Consider the following 19,223-nt stretch of genomic DNA (forward strand, 5'->3'; position numbering starts at 1 on the left):
CACCACTGGCAACATTTCTGTGGGGTGGGAGTTTGAGGGGCAAGTAGCATAGGCTGAGACTATGGAGAGTCTCCTCCTGTGTGGCATCATCTCAAAGAACACCTAAGTTTAGCCAGCCCATTCCATGCAGCTACCAATTTAGGGATTCCTGGCCAGCCCACAGATTTCTTGCTGGCTGTGGTGTGTACATGCCGTAAGCCATCTACCCCAGATGTGCAGTTGAGAAGAGATAGGTGGAGAGCAGAAGTCAGTATGTACAGCAGTCATGAATTCTGGCCCAAACTCCCCAGAAAGCTGTAGAAGTTGGTGATGTCCCAGTGGGAGTAGAGATAGCTAGCATTAACAGACACTAGTGTGCTTTTGTAGGCTACAGCAGGATGGGCTGTCAGGAAGCCTGGTCATTTATGTACTAAAACACAGCTGCAGTTGTCAAGAGACAGAGCAGCAGTCCCAGCATGAGTGGAGAAATAAGCAGGGTGCCAAGCATTTTTGTAGTTCTCTGAGGTAGAGCCACCCAGAAGAAAGTAGAGAAGACACCAGTGTCTTCCATCTTCTATTACCTGCCTCTATTCCCCAAACCCAGCCCATGCCTTCCTGCATCCCTTTGTGAGGAATAATGGGAAGACCAAAGAACAACTAGAAGAGTGTCCGAATAATTACCAGTCAGGGTCCATGTCAATCCCAAGAAAAACGGTTAAAGAGACATGAGGATTGATGGATCAGAGAGGATCAGGAACAATACCAAGACCTTTAGATCAGAGTGAAACAGATCTGAAGGTCCAAGTGACCAATAAGGCACTGGTGTCCTGGATTGTTGAAAATTTTAAGGACATAAGCATTCAGTTTGCAGAATATGGACAAGTGTGTCCTATCCCAGCTCAAAATTATAGTCAAGGTCAAGACACACAGTGAAGAACTCCTGCCCTCCTTTAACTCTTTTCTCTTCTCCTTTCCTTCCTTCTTCCCCCTCCCACCTTTCAAGTTCCTTACCTCAGCAGGCCACAGGCAGAATGAAGAGCCATCTCCAGTTCAACTGGAACAGCAACTCCCCAGGGGCAGGTAGAACCGAACTAGACATTTCTCTCTTGGACAGGCCCCAAGCCTGGCTTGAAACTCTTTGTCTAGGAGAGAAAACACATCCATCTTCCAATCCTCATGGTTGCTGCCTGTGTGGACCAGTCTGTTGAGACCTGGGGAGGCCAAGTCCAGGTGTCTCCATGCTCCAGGCTGCCCCATCATCTCCTTCCCCTTGTGTTCCATCCAAGGCTTTATTAAACAGCCAGAACAAAAATAAATCCCATGGGTGGTCCTTGCCAACTCTATTTTTAAGCAAAATCAATTAAGTAATTATCTGATTCCAACCCAGTGTGCTAAATAAAACTTACCACTACTGAGCATCATCAGACTGGGAAGCCTGAGCCTCTGGGTCTGGCAGGAGTGGGGCATCTCAAAAAGGCCTGGACATCATTATCACTTTTTCGTCCTTGGTTTGACTCCATCCAAATTTGCCTCATGGCTCCCCACCACTGTCAGCCACACCCAAGCTCAGGAGGACTTGCTTATTTGTTCCTTTGTCCACAACAGCTGCTGGATCTGAACGGTTCTACTTGCCTCTCTGGTAATCTACACCAACTATTTCATCCAAAACTCAGAACCAAATTAGCCTTGCACAGAAGCCTCACATGCCTTATGCCAGTTCGTTTGTTTAAGGTTCATAATGTTCATACTTGACAAGAGATGGCAGCAAGAATTCAAATTGGGCTGTGTGTGTGTGTGTGTGTGTGTGTGTGTGTGATGCTCTCTGTCTCTGTCTCTCCCTGACACTCTCTTGCCTGTCTCTGTGAGTCTCTCTCTCTCTCTCTCTCTCTCTCTCTCTCTCTCTCTCTCTCTCTCTCTCTCTCTTTCCCTCTTTCCCTGAAACAGCATCTTACTGTGTAGCCCTGGCTGTTCTGAAACTTCCTATGAAGACCAGGCTGAACTTCAACTCAGAGATCTACCAGCCTGTACCTATCAATTGCTGGGATTTAAAGATATGTACCAACAGGCCCGTCTTAGGACCTCTACCTTTGATCTAGCTCCCAGAGTGCTCAGCATGAGCTGAGTATGCACTAGAGGCTCTGTGACTGCCACTGAGTTAAAGAATCTAACCATCTATATACTGCAAGTACACATAGAATGGATGATGCTGGCCCAGGAAATGTGTGCATCCTCCTTGTGAATCTAATTATTCGAGTAAGCATATCAGCACCTCCTGTTCATTCATTTAGCAGTCACTTATTCAACATTCAACTATGTACCAACCATGATATTCATTGCTGGCACCACAAAGATGACTAGATGTGGTCATTGTGCTCTTAGTTTACTGTTTGATTGTAAATGACAAATGTTCTTTGAAATATTGCTGGAAGCTAGACGTGGTGATACATGTCTGTAGTCCTAGTACTCAGATGGAAAAAAAAAGACAAAAGAAACCAGCCTAGGGAGTACATACTTGTAATCTTAGCACTTGAGAGTTAGAAAAAGGAGGGTTATGAGTTTGAGGCTACCTGGGCAACATAGGAAGACCCTGTCACAAAAAAAAGTGTGTGTGATGCCAGGCAGTGGTGGTGCACGCTTTTAATCCCAGTACTTGGGAAGCAGAGGCAGACATATCTATGTGAATTTGAGGCCAGTCTGGTCTACAGAGTGAGTTCTAGGACAGCCAGGGCTACACAGAGAAACCCTGTCTCAAAAAACCAAAAGTGTGTGTGTGTGTGTAAAAGGAGAGGGGAGAAAGACTGAGAAGGGAGTATAGACGTTTCTATAGAAAAGCAACGCCTAGATCCTATGTTATTGGATCAAGGCTTTACAAAATACTTACTTGAGCTTGAATTTGAAGGTTGAATAGGAGCTTGCCAGGAGAGAAAGAGGAAGGCAGAAAGAATGGCTGTTAGTCAATTGAAGTTTTGTTAATTGAGAAATTCACATTCACTATTTATAAATCAACCCCTGTTTCAGGAAAACTTACGCTAAGGAATTATCAGATGTTCAGAAATGGACTTTGCCAGTGAGTGGTTCTAAATCAGGGTCAATACAACCTACTTTCAAAGAGCTTTTGGAAATGTTTGAGAGTATTTTTGGTTATCACAATGATTTTCTTTCTTTCTTTCTTTCTTTCTTTCTTTCTTTCTTTCTTTCTTTCTTTCTTTCTTTCTTTTTCTTTTGTACTATGGGCACATAGTCTCAGGATAAGAGACACTGAGAGCCCTGAAGGGAGCAAGATAGTTCCTGAATGATGAATTGTTAGAGATATGGAGGCAGGAAAGAAGTGAGGTTGCTAGCAATGGTAAAATATAAATCCAGAGAAGTAGGCAGGATCCAGGTTTCAAAGGGCCTAAAGAACCAGGCGTAGTGGAACCCACTTTTAATCTTAAAACTTGGGAAGCAGAGGCAGTTGAATCTCTATGAGTTCTGGCTAACCTGGTCTACACAGTGCGTTCCACTACTAGCTGAGGCTACATAATAAATGCCTGTCTCCAAAAGCCAAAGAGAAAGAAAAGGGGCCTAAGGAGCTAGTAAATTGGCTCAGTGGTAGAGGTAAGGATCCACACACCATCCCAGTCATTAGAGAATGGCAGAAGCAAGGCAAAGATGGGCTTGTGAAGGGCCTTGTAGGAAAAGAAGTGGTCTCCAAATAAAACCCTCTAGGAGCAGCTCATGCTGTTTATAATGGTCTGAACTTATTCAGAGCTTCAAACTCCAGTAGAATTTAAATACCTCGCAATCAAAAATGAGGAGTGGACTTTGGATATGACTCAATGTCTTCTTGGGGATTTTGTTCTGGTCTACATGGAGCATTATTATTGATCTGCTCTTTCCTCTGTCTCTTTGTGCTTACACCCTTTTGGCTCCCCACCACCAACACCTTCTCTCCCTTCCTTTCTACAAACCTTCCCCTTTTCCCATGTGTCCACAGAAAATGATGAAGAAGGAAGCTCTCCTCCTCATCCCCAACGTCCTGAAGGTTTTCCTAGAAAATGGACAGATCAAGTCGTTCACATTTGATGGCCGGACCACTGTTAAGGTACATAAAGAGGCCCCTCACCTGGGGTAGCTGCTTGTTTGTGTTCTTCTGAGGTTGCTCACAGTAGCTTCACTGCAGGAACAAGATTGCCTTTGATCTCCCTGTGCTCTGGAGTACAAGGCTGCACAAACACTACTCTCAGATGAGGATGGTAGTAGAAAATTGCATGCCCAGCTGTGTACTAATTATTGTAAAACTGTGTGTGTGCCTGTGTGCATACACACATGTGCACATGAATGCACATTTGCTTGTCAACTACTTTATGTTCATGCTGTGTGGCATCCTTCTGGACTTATACGAGCTAAGCAATGGGACTATCATTAAGCCATTTATAAAGCCAACGTAACTTAAAGTGATACAATAACACCTACACAAGTTTACACACAGAAATAAACTAATGTGATCTCTTAGGAGATTAACTTATCCAGGTCTTGCTTTTTAAATAACACCTAAATCATAAGCACTGAAGCAAGGTTTGAGAAATCCAGCCACAACCTTTTGGTTATTCTTTTTACAGGAAGAACAATTACTGAACTGTGATTCTTAACAGCTCAGCCAGGTGTCAAAAAGTCTTCTTAGTCCTGAAGAGTAGAGGTGGTGATGGGATTTACCCGAGATTCACTCTGCACTGGGGCAGAAATATCTATCCCTGACTCTTCTGGACTCTTGCCAGAAGGAGAAGACCATCCCAGGAATGAATGTTCTTATGCAACCAATGTTGTCCAGATTGCTTGGCAGCCTTAACACCTGCCCAGGACACCTACCTTTCTCACAGCTGTCCTGTGATTCCCATATAAGGGTCAATATGGCCCTATAAATAAAGAATCATCATCAGGCATAGTGATACAGACCTATAAACCTAGTACTCAGGTGGCTAAATCCAGAGAATTAGATGTCCAAGGCCAGCATGTGCTACAAGGGGAGACCCTTTTGGAAGGCAATGAGGGAGAGAGGAATGATCGCCGTTAGCCAGAAAACTCTTGTTTGGAGGATCAGGTGCTTGGAATGGCCTTACCAGTGTTTTCTACCCGAGTTTCCTGATCATTCCTGTATTGGCTTGAGGAATGTCTACAAGTTATTTCAGGGTCATCCCATGATAAGTCATGCTACTGGCACTTGGTGTCTCAAGGGCAAAGATGCAATCCTTCAGGGGAGAGAACAGTCCCTGAATGATTAGTTGTCCTATCCCAAATTTCTTTGAAAGGCTTAGGCCTAGGTAGGTATCTCTAAAGAGCCTACGACTCAAGTGTACTCCTTAGGAAGCTATAACATGGAGGGTCTGAGGCTATGAAAGGAGACACTGAAACATAAGTAAGCCACCCATATGCCAAAATTCCTGCTGGTGTTAGTTCATGGGTTAATATACCCATTGTAGATTTGCTAATCCACTCAGAGCACTAACCAACCTCCCTTCTTCTCAGAAGCTCAGAGCACTCCCTACCTCACATTGCCACTACCATTGTGGCATGCAGGCAGTGCCGACCTTTGACACTCCGTCTCACTTTGCACTTCAGGAAAGGTACGTGGCTTTTCATTAAAACCCTCACAGTCTTCCAAGCCACGTGTCCGAAGGGGTACCTTGATGAAATGACCATCTGGCATGGTGGCAGTTACACATTTAACACTAGCTGACAATCACTGGCTTGGCTATACACAATCTCAATGCAACTGCAAAGAAAACTGCATCTGTCTGTGGCAGGGTTCTAGTAACACTTAAGCCTCTGTGAGTACATGAATGGCACAAAGAAAGCCTCTCAAGTACCCAACACGTTGTAGCCCTCTGTTCAAATGACTGAGTATCTCACACAGAAGAGATGTTTTGGCAGCCCTGACTATCAGGGAGCTCTGAACTCCCAAGCCTGCTTCCCTCCAGCCTGTGGGGGTTGAGACATGCTGACAGTGGAAATGTACACACTGCAGTATGTATGCTGAAGCCATAGCAAATAGGTGGCAGAAGCCTCAGAACTGACATCTGGGCAGCCCCCACCAATATGCTCTTAGATGCCCTAGTATTAAAAGTAGGGCAGCAGAGCAGATCTATGACTGTACTCCAGACACATGACATTGTTCCTCTTTCTGGACATATTTTTCAAGTTGCTAAATTGATCGTTTATAAAAGCTGGCTATGGCCAAAAATGAACATTTTGCCAGTAGCTCCAGTCATTTGATTTAGATTTTGAATCCAGAAATAGTATACTTCTTAATCACAGGAATGTAGCCGTGGCTCTTGCTCATTCTTAAGAGCTGACAGACAACCCCAAATGGACATTCTGACTTAAGACAGTTGTAAAGAGGACCAACACAGTGCCTGAGACTCCATAAGCATTCAGGAAATGATTTATCTAATAGAGGGAGAGAAAGTGGGAAGAGGAAAAGGTGAAGAGGTGAAGGTACCAAAAAAAAAAAAAAGGAAGGACACAGCCTTCATTTACCTTATGTCTGGACATGGATATTCAGGGACACATACTGTATCTCTTGAACTTTTGATGTTCCCTAGGGCCCAGGCCACTTGGCAACACTCATGCAGTCCTTTACTGGTCCCAAAACTCAAAACCTGGACCACCACAAAGGCTTTTCCAAGGGACTGTTGTGCTTGATTTCCAATATTTCCTTGTATGTTTGTTAACTTAGAAGATTCCCACTCAAGGCCCTTTTCTTTCTACAGGATGTGATGGCGACTTTACAGGACCGTCTCTCCCTCAGGTACATTGAGCATTTTGCTCTTGTCCTTGAGTATACTGGGCCGGAACAGAATCACAAGTTCCTGATTCTCCAGGACAAGCAGCCCCTGGCTTATGTAAGTCACCCCTTTATCCTGGCTTTGTGGCTGCATGTGACCAGTGTTAGAGAAGAGCATCCAAGATACTGCTTATCTAGAAAATTCATCATGATGTAGTCGTCTAGCTCCCAGAAGTCATTTTCCCAACCTGAGTTGCAGTGTGGGTATGTATGTGTGTATTTATGAGTATATGTGTATATATGTGTATATGTGTGTGTATGATATGTGTATGCAATGAATGTATGTGTTATGCATATGTATTAATGTGTGTATGTGTCTATTTATCTGCATATGTGTGTGTGTGTGTACTGCTATGAATAGAACCAAAGGACTTGTACAGCTCTCTTCTTCTGAGCTACAACCCAACCTTACCTGAGACAGTATCCAACTCCAGAGAGCCTTTGATGCCCTTTGTGACCTAACAAAGGCATTTCTCTTCGTCTTTATTGGAAATTCTTGGAAACGCTGCCTGCTAGACCCCTCTGCTTCCTAAGAATAAACTTGGCCTCTTAGATGAGGGCTGTAATACAGAACTACAATCAAGTGGTAGTTAGGAATGGACTGTGTAGGGTCAAGAATAGATTGCACATCATCTCCATCATCACCGAAAGTAGAGAACAAACTATCTCATCCTCCTAGCCACACTGTATGGAAAAAAAGCTGTTAAAATCTAGGACAGCTGTGCGGGATTTCACCTATAGCAAACCATTAGAGAGGTGACTGACCAGGGTCAGTCAGTATTCCCTGGTATAAGATAGGAAAGAGCTGAAGAGGGAAAGTAGAAAGAAACAGCTTTTTAGAGAATGTACAGACCCAGTGAAGCCAAGTATCAAAGAGGGTCCAAGAGAGGATAGTTGAATCCCACTCAGAAGGGGAAATAAAATGAATGTCGAAAGTGGATGAAGAGAGGAAACTGGGTGGGAGAGGGAATGGGGAAGAGAAAGAGGGTAGGGATCAGAGGGTAAGGGAGAGCAGAGATAGGAGGTGAGAGGGCTGAAAGATGGAAAGGAAACTGAGGGAGAGGGCATCTTTGAGACAAGCTGGAGACCTGCAACTGGGTAGGCTCCTGAGAGGATATGGGGGTAACTCTAGCTGAGACACCTAGCTTCAAGTGGCCACCTCCTAGCCAGATGGGACTTCTAGTGGAGGGAGGAGGACACCAACCCACCCACAAAACCTTCAACCCAAAGTTTACCCTGCCTACAGGATGTGCAGACATAAAGATGGATCAGAGAAAGAGGGAATGGCCAACCTGAGACCTACCTATAGGAGAAAGCCAACCCCCTAACACTATTAATAATACTCTGTTATGCTTGCAGACAAGAACCTAGCACAACTGTGCTCTGAGAGGCTCCATGCAGCAGCAGAACAAAACAGATGCTGAGAACCACAACCAAATATTAGGTGGAGCTAGGGGAGTCTTGTAAAGGAGTGTGGGGAGGATAGAAAGTCCCAGAAGGGACAGAAAACCCTCAAGAAGACCAATAGTGTCAACTAACATAAGCCCATAGGGGATTACAGAGACTGAAGCACCAACCAAAGAGCATGCATGGACTAGACTTAGGCCCACAACATGGGCAGCTTGGTCTTCATGTGGGTACCCTAACAAATGGATCAGGGGCTGTGTCTGGCAAGGACTCTGTTGTCTGCTTTTGGATCCCTTTTCCCTAGCTGTGATGCCTTCCCTGGCCACCCCTGTTCTGAGGAAAGGGGGAGGGGGGAAATGGGGAAGAGAGTGGGAGGGTGGGACCAGGAGGAAAAGAGGGAGGGGCTGTGATTGGGATGCAAAATGAATAAATGAATAAATTTATTTTAAAAAAGACAGAAAGTGTATGGAAGCCAAACAAAACTCATAAACCCAGCCCAGCAAGATAGCACACTCCTGGAACCTAGCACATGAGAGATGGAGGCAGGAGGATCTAGAGTATGAGGTAACCCTGGGCTACATAAAGAGTACTACAGTTTCAAAGAACAAGGCTGAGGATGCAGCTCATTAGTAAAAGTATTTGGCCAGCATGCATCAGACTCTACTAATCCCTTTTGCTAGTCAGCATGGTAACTCACACCTACAATCCCAACCCTTTGAGTTAGAGGCAGGAGGATCAGAAATTCAAGGTCGACATTGACTACACATTGAGTTTGGGTGCAAGGCCTGCCTGAGATACATGAGACCCTGTCTCAAAACAAATAAACCAGGTACACACAAAAAAGAAAGCATTTTTCAAAAGAAAGATTCAAGTTTCAGTACCAATATAATCCAGGTAGGAAAGGAAAGGTGGCGTCAGTTTAGAGAGCTGAATAAGACTCCTCATGAGTCAAACTGGCTTCTTGATCCAAATGGGATTTCAAACATACACCATATATATGGAATATAGTATAATTAACCCTACTCTCCATCTCCAGCTTCAAAAATTACTACTATATTGCCAGCATGTTTCATCCGTGTCTCCAAATGAGTTTTTCAGTCTTTGATTTGAACTCTCTAGGCATCAAATAGTCTGTTAGAAACTAAGCCTGTCTACAAGAAGAATCTGATACATTGTCAGGAGCCCCCTTCTTTAGAATCCAATTCTTTTAGAATCCAAGAGGCACTCTGTCAGCCCTACATGAGAGAAAGACAATGAAGGTGTCACAGAGGAAAAGACATGTATATATTCTTAGCTGTTAAGAATGAATGAATGTTTGCTACATACTAAGATGGAAAAAGGAGAGTCATATTCCAAGCAGGAATCCTTGCATTTTCAAAGGCATGCTGAACAAAAAACACAAAACACAAGTTATTTATTGCAGCTTCAGTACAGAGGTAATGTAAGAAGCAACTTACTTAGCACTTAGACTCAGTTCTCTTTTAGGGGCAATAAGATAACAGGGTCTTGCCTAGACTGCCAGATGATCCTCTGCATCAACACCCCCCCAACCAGTACTGGGATTATATACTCATGATCTGTCATATAGACCCCATTCTTGATAAAGATCACATCCTAAATAAGTGATTTAAAAAATACTAAGCACAGCTAGGCATGGTGACACATGCCTTTAATTTTTACACCCAGGAAACCAAAGAAAGATCTCTCTGAGTTCAAAACCAACCTATCTACATAGGAAATTCCAGGCCAACCAGGTCTACAAAGTGGGTCTCTGTCTTTAAAAACATCATTGATAAGTTAGCAATAAAAATAGAATAATTATAAAGAAATGCTATAGTAAATATGACGAATTATTTAGTTCTTGGATTTACTATTTTGGACTGAGGTTGTCCATGGGTAACTGAAATCATGGAAAGGAATACCCAGGATGAGAGAAGAATACTCAATATGAGTTTCTCGGGTAAGCCTAGATCGTCCATATGACCTCATCTAAGAAGCCACGGGCTGCCTGCCACCTCCCAGTCATTGATTCAATGGTTTCTTCCCTACCTTATCCCCTTTGGGTCTCAGGTAGTACAGCGGACACACTATCATGGAATGAAATGCCTCTTCAGAATAAGCTTCTTTCCCAAGGACCCTGTGGAGCTGCTGCGTCGGGATCCTGCTGCTTTCGAGTACCTATACATCCAGGTAGAGTCTGGCTTGGGGACACAAAGATAGACAAGTGGACAAGCAAGCAGGCAGGCTGTTCTGCCATCACAATGAAGTTGCTATGTAAGTTCAACCTTCAGCTTGCTCTGAAGGCCCTTTCCTTTCTTGCTACTATTGTAGTCAAGTTGGCTGGTTTGGTGACTTGAATTTCACTGTCAAAAGTACTGTCTACTTATCCACCCAGAGACCATCAGTTTTCAGAAACAAGCAACCCCAATATCTCTGGTACTTCTACAGAATCCCAAGGTTTAACATGTGCTTTTGGGTTCCATGAACTCTCAACCCTCAATACCTAGGTTCAGTAAGGAGATGGTTCTGACCTCACTCCATCCAGAAACATTTATTGAGGCCACACTCTGAGACAAGTCCTGACAGTCAGAGTTGAAGAAAGGATAGACTTCTCTCACCAGAGTTTATATCTCTATAAATATGACCTCAACAGGGTTCAATGTCAATAATAGAATCCAAGAGGCACTCTGTCAGCCCTACATGAGAGAAAGACAATGAAGGTGTCACAGAGGAAAAGACATGTATATATTCTTAGCTGTTAAGAATGAATGAATGTTTGCTACATACTAAGATGGAAAAGGGGGAGTCATATTCCAAGCAGAAATCCTTGCATTTTCAAAGGCATGCTGAACAAAAAACAAAAAACACAAAACACAAGTTATTTATTGCAGCTTCAGTACAGAGGTAATGTAAGAAGCAATAAAAAAAAATGAAATTGGAAAACTAAGAAACAGGGAGTAGATGCTTGGTAGGCCATAGGGAGTATAGAGCTTATTCTGGAAGGAGGGAAGTGCTTCACAGAATGTGGGTCCTGAACCAACAGCATCATCAACAGGAAACTTGTTAGAGATGCAAAATCTTGGTCCTCATCCCAGTGATTTGTTTTAACAAATTCAATGAGATTTAAAATAAAATAAAAGAACAAATCCCTGTGTGTCTTGAGGAAAACCTTGAACCTCTGATACTCCTGCCACCACCTTCCAGGTGCTGGGTTTCAGGCAGGCCTCACCACATTCAGTTCTCCATGAGAGATTAGTACTCTCACTGCCATACCTTTGAGACAGTGAAACCACCTCAGACAGTGGTTCCCTACCTGCACATTTGAATTACTGAGAGAGGAGAGGGATTGCTCAGTGGTTAAGAACACTGGCTACTCTTCCAGAAGACAAGGGTTCAATTCCCAGCACCTGCATGGTAGTTCACAACTATCTTTAACTCCAGTTTCAGGGGATCCAAGGCTTAGACACATATGTGGTATACAAACAATTATGTAGGCAAAACACACATACACATAAAATAATTTTTTAAAAAAGAAATATCTAGGAGCCTTTTAAAGGCTTTGATTTCCTGAGTGTCAGTAATCTCTACGCTATCAGTCCTCACATAAGTGAATAAAGTCAGTGCCATGAATTTGGAGATAAGTTTATCTTAGGGCATATTGGGTTTTAGGTGACCACAGGATATACGTAGCACTTGATGAGAAAAAAAATCTCAGACTTCATCTGCCTCTGAGGGTGACACGTGGGACTGTACAATGAGAGACATTGTGGCTGTCCTTTCTGCCCTTTCCGCCAACCTAAAATGTTAGGAACATTTCTCATCCTCAAGTTCCTTTGTCAAACCTCTAGGGGGGAAATGGGTTGTGTGGTTTAGTTAGTTCACATTTTGTTTACCTTGAATTTCTTCATTCAAACTTCTTGGGATTGACTTGGTTCTAATATTTTGGAATCTGATGACAAGATTGTGGCCAGCATGTTTCTCCACTTACTGATAATATGGACTTCATCTTTCTTTAATGAAAAACCAAGTTTTTTGTTTTTTTTTTAACTGAGGTCTCATTGGCACATAACAAATTGTACATCTTTAAAGTGAACACAATGATAAATTTCACTCAGAGCCATCGCCACAATCAAAATCTTGAACATATCCAATATTCACCGACATTTCCTCATGCTCCTTTGTAATTCATCCCCCATGCAACCTCTGACCGACTTTCTATCACTATAGATTTCTTTTCATTTCCAAGAGTTTAGGTAAATTAAACCATACATTATGTATCCTTATTTTGATCTGGCTGATTTTCTTCAGTGTAATGATTTTGAGATCCATCCATGTTGCTGAAAGTATCAGTAGTTCATTTTTTACCATGAGTAGGATTCACGGTACCAGAAATTATTACACACGTTGATGGACATTGTGGGTATTTCCAGATTTGTGCTTTTACAGATGAAACTTTCATAAATAGTCATGTCTAGATCTTTGCATGTATATGTGCTTTCGTTGCTCTTGGGTAAATAGTTAATAACAGAATGGAATGTTTAGTTTTCTGAAAAAAATTTCTAATATTATTTTCCAAAGTGTTTGCACCATGTAACATTTCCTACCCATAATGTTTGGTATAGAAGTTCTAGCTTCTCCATGGTCTTGTCGACTAGTGGTATAGTCAGTCTCTTATTTTCACCCTAGTCATCCTAATAGTGTACAGTAGTACTTCTTTAAGTTTTCCCTTTGTGTTTTCCTAATAGCTAATGGTGTTTGATAATTTTCTATGTGTTCACTCTTGTGTATCTTCTGTGATGAAATGTCTGTCCAAATCATTTGCCTGCATTTTCATTGGGGTATTTGTTTTCTTATTATCAAGTTTTCAGAATTCTTTATGAATTCTGGAAACAAGCCATTTCTTGAATATGTTATTTGCAATTATTTCCTCCCAGTCTGTGTCTGGTCTTTTTGGTCTCTAAACAGTGTCTTTCAACAGAGCAGATGTTTGAATTTTGATGAAGTGCAGTTTGTTAATCTTTTCTTTTATGGATAGCATTTCTAGTCTCATGTCTAGGAAATAGTGTATCTGTATGTGTTTGTGTTGATATATAGATATACAGTTCTTGAGACCTCACTCATTAAAAGGCCTATCCTTTCCTCACTGAGTTGTCTTTTATTTTTCTTTTGTTTTTTTGAGGCAGTATTCTCTGAGCATCCTTGGCTGTCCTGGATTCACTTTGTAGACTAGACTGGCCTTGAACTCACAGAGATCCACCTGCCTCTGCCTCCCAAGTGCTGGGATTAAAGGCATGCATCACCACTGACGAGCCTTTATATCTTTCTTAAAAAGCAGTCTGTATAATTAATAGAACATCTAAATCTGGTGGGAAAGCAGTTGTCTGTTTATCTGTAGACCTATTTCCAAACCTCTATTTCATTCCTTTATCTACCTACCTATCCCTATACCAACAACTTATTCTGTTGATAACTAGAGCTATATAATAAGTCTTAAAATCAAGTAGTGGTTTGCCCCCAATTTTGTTCTGCTTTTGAAAAACTATTTTTTATTCTAGGTTGTCTGCATTTTTCATAGGAATTGGAGAATCATCTTGATAATTTCTACTAAAACTCTTAATATGATTTGGATTGGAATTGTGCAAAATCTGTAGATTGATTAAGAGAGAATTGATATCTTAACAATACTGTCTACCAGCCCATGAACAAAGTATTGGTACAGTGATTGAGGTCTTTAATTTTCCTTATCAGTATTTTATAAGTTTTTGGTATATGATTTTTTTCACATATTTTGTCAAATTTATCTCTAATTATTATTCATCTTGGTGCTGTTGTAAATGCTTTTTATATTTGTTTCTACTACTGCTACTACTGTTGTTATTTTTGAGACATAGTCCAATTCTATAACATGCTACTATTGAACTAGTGAGCCAACTTTTTACCTTAGGCCCCAAGTACTGGGATTATAGGCATGAGCAACCATACCCAGAAATAACTTAGATTTGTAATTCAAATTCCAATGTTTATTGGTAGCATATAGATATACATTTTATTGTGATTTTGTGCATTGCAACTTAATTGTACTCAGCAAATAGTTTTAGTAGGTTTTTGTAAATTCTACTGCATTTTCTATATAGAAAAATATTGTGTTGGTTTTCTTTACACCCACTCTCCTTTTTGGATGCAGTCTTGATCTTGATGAGGTCAACCTAGAACTCACTGTGTAGCACAGTCTGGCCTTCTAATTTTCATGCCTCAGCTTCCAAAGTGCTGGATTTACAGGTATGAGCCACCACTCTTGGCTGAAGTATCCTTTTGTTGTTGTTGTTTGTTTGTTTTTTTGTTTGTTTGTTTGTTTGTTTTTCTGTTTTGGTTTAGTTTGGTTTGGTTTTGGTTTCGGTTTTTCAAGACGGGGTTTCTCTGTGTAGCTTTGGCTGTCCTGGACTCGCTTTGTATAGCACGCTGACTTCAAATTCTCAGTGATCCACCTGCCTCTGCCTCCTCGAGTGCTGGGGTTACAGGCGTGCATCATGGCTCTTTTTACTCTTTTTCTTTGCTATAGTTATACTACTGTGTCTCCCTAGTCCTACAGCCTATTGTGTTGCAACCTCAACCAAAGGACAACTGTTAAAATGAAGGCGTAGTCATTGATAGCTAAGGTGCTAACTCTTAGAATTTGGAAGAATATCATGCATTTGACTATCAGCTACAAGGTATATCTTCTAAGACAGCATAAAGAATATTGACTCCTCGATATTTTTGTCCTTTTGACCTCAAGGAACAGAATGTCTGCTCTCACCCTGGGCTTCTGGATCAGAGCCCCACAGAGAGTCTCCCCCAGTGTCTTTCTCTCTTTGTTATCATCCGGACTAGTAGAAGAGCCTGATATGGCTAGTGGTTGATTACAGGACCCTCCCCCCCCCCCAAAGGTGAGGTGTATCTTATAACAGAAGAAAGACAGGGAATGAGATAGATTTCACTTGTACAGTAACCTGGCCTCTTCTGCCCACTGTGTCTTATTGTTGACCTGCCACTAAGAAGAGTGTCTAATATGTGCTGAACCAAGCAAATAGTGTCCCTGTGAGTCAAGACTCCCATGTCATCTCTTCCCATTTCATTTATTCATCATGTCATGCTGGTAGCAGGGTCTTTTCTGGGATCCACAGGCATAGCTGGGGAGCAAAGAGGGAAGGGATGTCTCCTTCAACTCATAGATTTGGTCTGCCCTCTCTCACAGAGTCGGAATGACGTTATCCGAGAACGCTTTGGAATGGACCCCAGGCCAGAGATGCTTTTGGGCCTTGCTGCCCTGCACATCTATATCACTGTTTCAGCCACTCAGCCTAGTCAGAAGATCACACTCAAGAATGTGGAGTGAGTTGCAAAAAAGGGCCCTTCTGGAGGGGACAAATAGCTTTGTATAAGAAGGTACAATTTTTGAGCGGTGCTCTGCTTTTCAAGGTCACAGCCCATTTTATGGGGGTAAGAATTTGAGTTCCTGATGTCTAGCCTTTATGATTTAGAGCTATAGATTTTACTGGGTACAACATGGCCATGGTTTGCCTAACTTTATCCTTCTTTCTCTTTTTCCTAGTCTCTGTTCCTCCACCTTGCCTCTCAAAGTTACTCAGATTCCTTCTCACCATCTCCATCCATTGATCCCACTTTTTCTTTCTTGTTAACCTCTTGCTTTTCTTCTGTTTTTAGGAAGGAGTGGGGCCTAGAGCCCTTTCTTCCCCCCTCCCTCCTGCAGGGCATCAAAGAGAAGAACCTTCGGAAGTCTCTGTCTCAACAACTGAAGGCCCACCAAATGCATCCATCTAGCAGCACCAAGGTACCCAGAGGAAGCCATTGGGCACCATGTTCAAACACTAGAGGCCTCAGAGAGGTCCTGGGTAGTTCTCTGGGGATCCCCACCACTCTTTCTGACTTGTGTGCACATTCTTTCTGACTCAGGTACTTATCTGGCTTGGCCAGGTGTGGGACAGTTATAGAAAGGAGTTTGCTCCAAACCCAAACTTGGCCCAAATTAGGCTAAGCAACACATCACTGCAAGCCACTGTGTCCTCAAAGCAAAGGAGTAATGGGGAAGGTCATTCTTGGGATCTTTCACCAATCAATACCAATTGAGCACCTGCCCTGTGGAAGGTGTTGGCCCCTAAGGGAAGCACACGTTTTCTATGAGACTGACTGTGCTGCCGCTCGCTAGTTTTCTAATCCATTAGCCTTAGGATAGAGAATCTGGGGCTCTTGTTTCACTGTCCTCCGCATTCTAGTACACACCTGTCTTTGCCTCTGATAGGGTTCTTTCCCCACCTTCCCTGGCCCTGCTCAGCTGGCTTAGGCTGCTAAGACTTCATCTGTTTTGTGCTTCCTGTGCAAGAGGCTAGAGGATGGTGACAAATACTAGAATCAGCATGCAGATGTAGACAGGAGACACAATCACCCCCATATATGCTATCCATTCCAGATTTTTGAATTACCAACTAGTTTTCCTTTTAAGATGCAAATTTCCCCAGAGAGCTAAGCTATTCCCACATTACTGTGCATGTTTAATCAGATTGTTTTTTTCTTGGATGAGACCACCAGCACACACCACCATCTCCATAGCAAAGATTTTTTTTCTATGCATCCACAGTGCTCTGCTGAAGAAAGCCTGGCTTTAACCCTTGAGTCAGGCATCATCAAGTAGGGAAAGAAAACTACCATTCCCAACACAAAACAGCAGGCACTGGTACTCTGGATGTCTCAGGAGAGACAGGTGCCAAGCCTAGGCTAGGAGAAGAAGAGCCGGTAAATTTAGTGCCAGCGCTGAGACTTGAAAGATGGACAGATAGGAAGTTGTCTAGATGAGTTACTAGAAGCAATTGGAAGAGGAAGATTTTCCTGGGCTGGGAGATCCATCACTACAGAAGCCCAGAAATGAGAGTCATGGTAGTGGGGAAAAGAACGCTAGTTCAGCCTATGCAAAGCTACAGAATATTAGAGACATGGAGCTGGTGGGGTTAGAGACAGAAGGGAGACTGGGAAGGTTAGCAGGAGCCAGTTCTTGGAGGGCTTTCTGTGTCATAGAAAGTAGTTGAGCACAATTCTATAGGCAGCAAGGAATCATAGAGGAGTTTAAGCAGGAAACAGATGTGATTAAATTTGCTATGTTTTAGGATGTCCACATTAACAGTAAGTGGAAGTAACTGTGGAAAAGAAGCAGACCCAAAGCCCTGATATAGGAAAGAAGTCAAAGCAACAGTATAGCACAAAAGAAATGGATAGATTAAGAGGAAAACAGTGGGTAAAATAAACATGATTTGTTGACTCGTGGTCCCCAGATGAAGGAATAAAGGAAGAGTCCTGTGTTTCTCATAGATTTCTTACTCAGTTGCCCCAGGCATGATGACAGCTGAAGAACAAGCTTGTGGTTGGGGAGAGCATTCAGTATGAAAGCACCAAGCATGACCCTAAGATGGCATGTGGCAATGTCAATGGGACTCTAAGGATCTGAAGGATCTTAGGAGAGATGCATAATTTAGGTGGATGTCAGAGGTGGGGGAAAGTGCTAGAATTAATGCAAGAATAAACCAAGTGGATTGATCTTTTAGGCTTGCTAAGATCAAGAAGTTTGAGGAGGACTTAAAAACATAGGTGGGATACTGGAAGTGAGAGCCATCCAAACTGGAACTTCCTTCCAGCTTTAGCCACACCCTTCTCATTTCCATGAAGTAAGCTAATGCCTAATACCTGCCATAGGAAGTTGAGACTCCACTTGGAGGATGTGGCCTTGTTTTTCTGTGCTCCTCTGAATGTTCATTTCAAAGTGAGTTGTTTCCACAGGGCTCCGCAGTTCAAGCAAAGCTCCAGTACCTTCGAATTCTGAATGAACTTCCGACCTTCACTGGTGTTTTATTCAACACTGTAGGCCTGGTCAGTGGGACAATGGGATGGAGAGAGGGAACAAAGTGTGTGTGTGTGTGTGTGTGTGTGTGTGTGTGTGTGTGTGTGTGTGTGTGTCTATGTGTGTTGGGAGGGTGGGCCAGCCCTTTGTTGGAGAGACAATTATTCAGTCGGCTCTCATGTTCAAAGCATCCACTGCATCCATGAATTCAACCAACTGAAAATCAAAAGTAGTCTAAAAAGTGTGTTGGTGCTGAGTATGTATAGACATTTTCTCTTGTCATTATCTAGACATAACAGTATAAAAATTATTTACCCAATATTTGCACTGTGTTAGGTAGTTTAAGTAATCTTGGGGTGATTTCAAGCATACATTTGAGTCAGATGTGATGTTGCATGCTTGTAATCCCAGCACTCTAGAGGCTGAAGAACATGATCATGAGTTCAAGCTCAAAGCCATTCTGAGATATATAAGATATTGTTTCAAAAGTACACAAGAATATATGTGCAGATGATACGCAAATACCATACCATTTTATGTAAGGGACTAACCACCCATAGATTTTGGTATGTACAACAGAGTCCTGAAACCAATCCCCTGTAGATAATGAAGGCCAACTACATCTGCTTTCAATGACCCTTATCGATCCCTTTGTGTCCCGGCCCCCTCCCCTTTTCCTATATTCCACAGTTTGGCAACCCTTGTCTATAAAGGGCCAAATAAAAACATATTTTTTGCTGTTATTGATGGATCAAATGGATATCTGTAGCAGCCAGTCAGCCTTGTTGTCTTAGCATGAAAACAACTACAATGTATTCATGAATGGGTGTTGCACTGTGCCATTAACTATTTAAAGGCACAGAAATTTGAATTTTACAGAATGTTTCATATTTCAGAAATATAGTTCTTTTTTTCCTTCTTTCCAACCTTTTAAAATATTTTGAAATTTATTTTTAACCATTGGGACATTCGAAACAGGTGATGGACCATATTTGGCCAACTGACCACAGTGTACCAACCCCTGTTCTATTGCTCTGCCCTTACATATAAATACTTCCACAATCCCCTAGCCCTGGTTTCCTCAGTCCACATACTGTTCCCTGCCTACCCAGCACCTGCACTACACAT

At 42.4% G+C, this 19,223-nt stretch overlaps 1 protein-coding gene across 9 annotated transcripts in view; it reads left to right on the plus strand.

Moving 5' to 3' along the window:
• Frmpd3 (FERM and PDZ domain containing 3) overlaps positions 1-19,223 on the plus strand; it is a 151,963-nt gene that overhangs the window by 99,798 nt on the left and 32,942 nt on the right. For 8 of the 9 annotated variants that reach the window (XM_060375634.1, XM_060375635.1, XM_060375641.1 and 5 more), the window contains 6 exons: positions 3,956-4,063; positions 6,729-6,860; positions 10,280-10,399; positions 15,444-15,580; positions 15,914-16,040; positions 18,035-18,124. In XM_060375634.1, coding sequence (XP_060231617.1) covers positions 3,956-4,063; positions 6,729-6,860; positions 10,280-10,399; positions 15,444-15,580; positions 15,914-16,040; positions 18,035-18,124 — 714 coding nt within the window. Of the gene's footprint in view, positions 1-3,955; positions 4,064-6,728; positions 6,861-10,279; positions 10,484-15,443; positions 15,581-15,913; positions 16,041-18,034; positions 18,125-19,223 lie in introns of those variants that run through there. The other variant, XM_060375643.1, reaches the window with a different exon arrangement.

Source organism: Meriones unguiculatus, chromosome X (genome assembly GCF_030254825.1).
Source record: "Meriones unguiculatus strain TT.TT164.6M chromosome X, Bangor_MerUng_6.1, whole genome shotgun sequence".
In the NCBI taxonomy this organism is placed as follows: Eukaryota; Metazoa; Chordata; class Mammalia; order Rodentia; family Muridae; genus Meriones; species Meriones unguiculatus.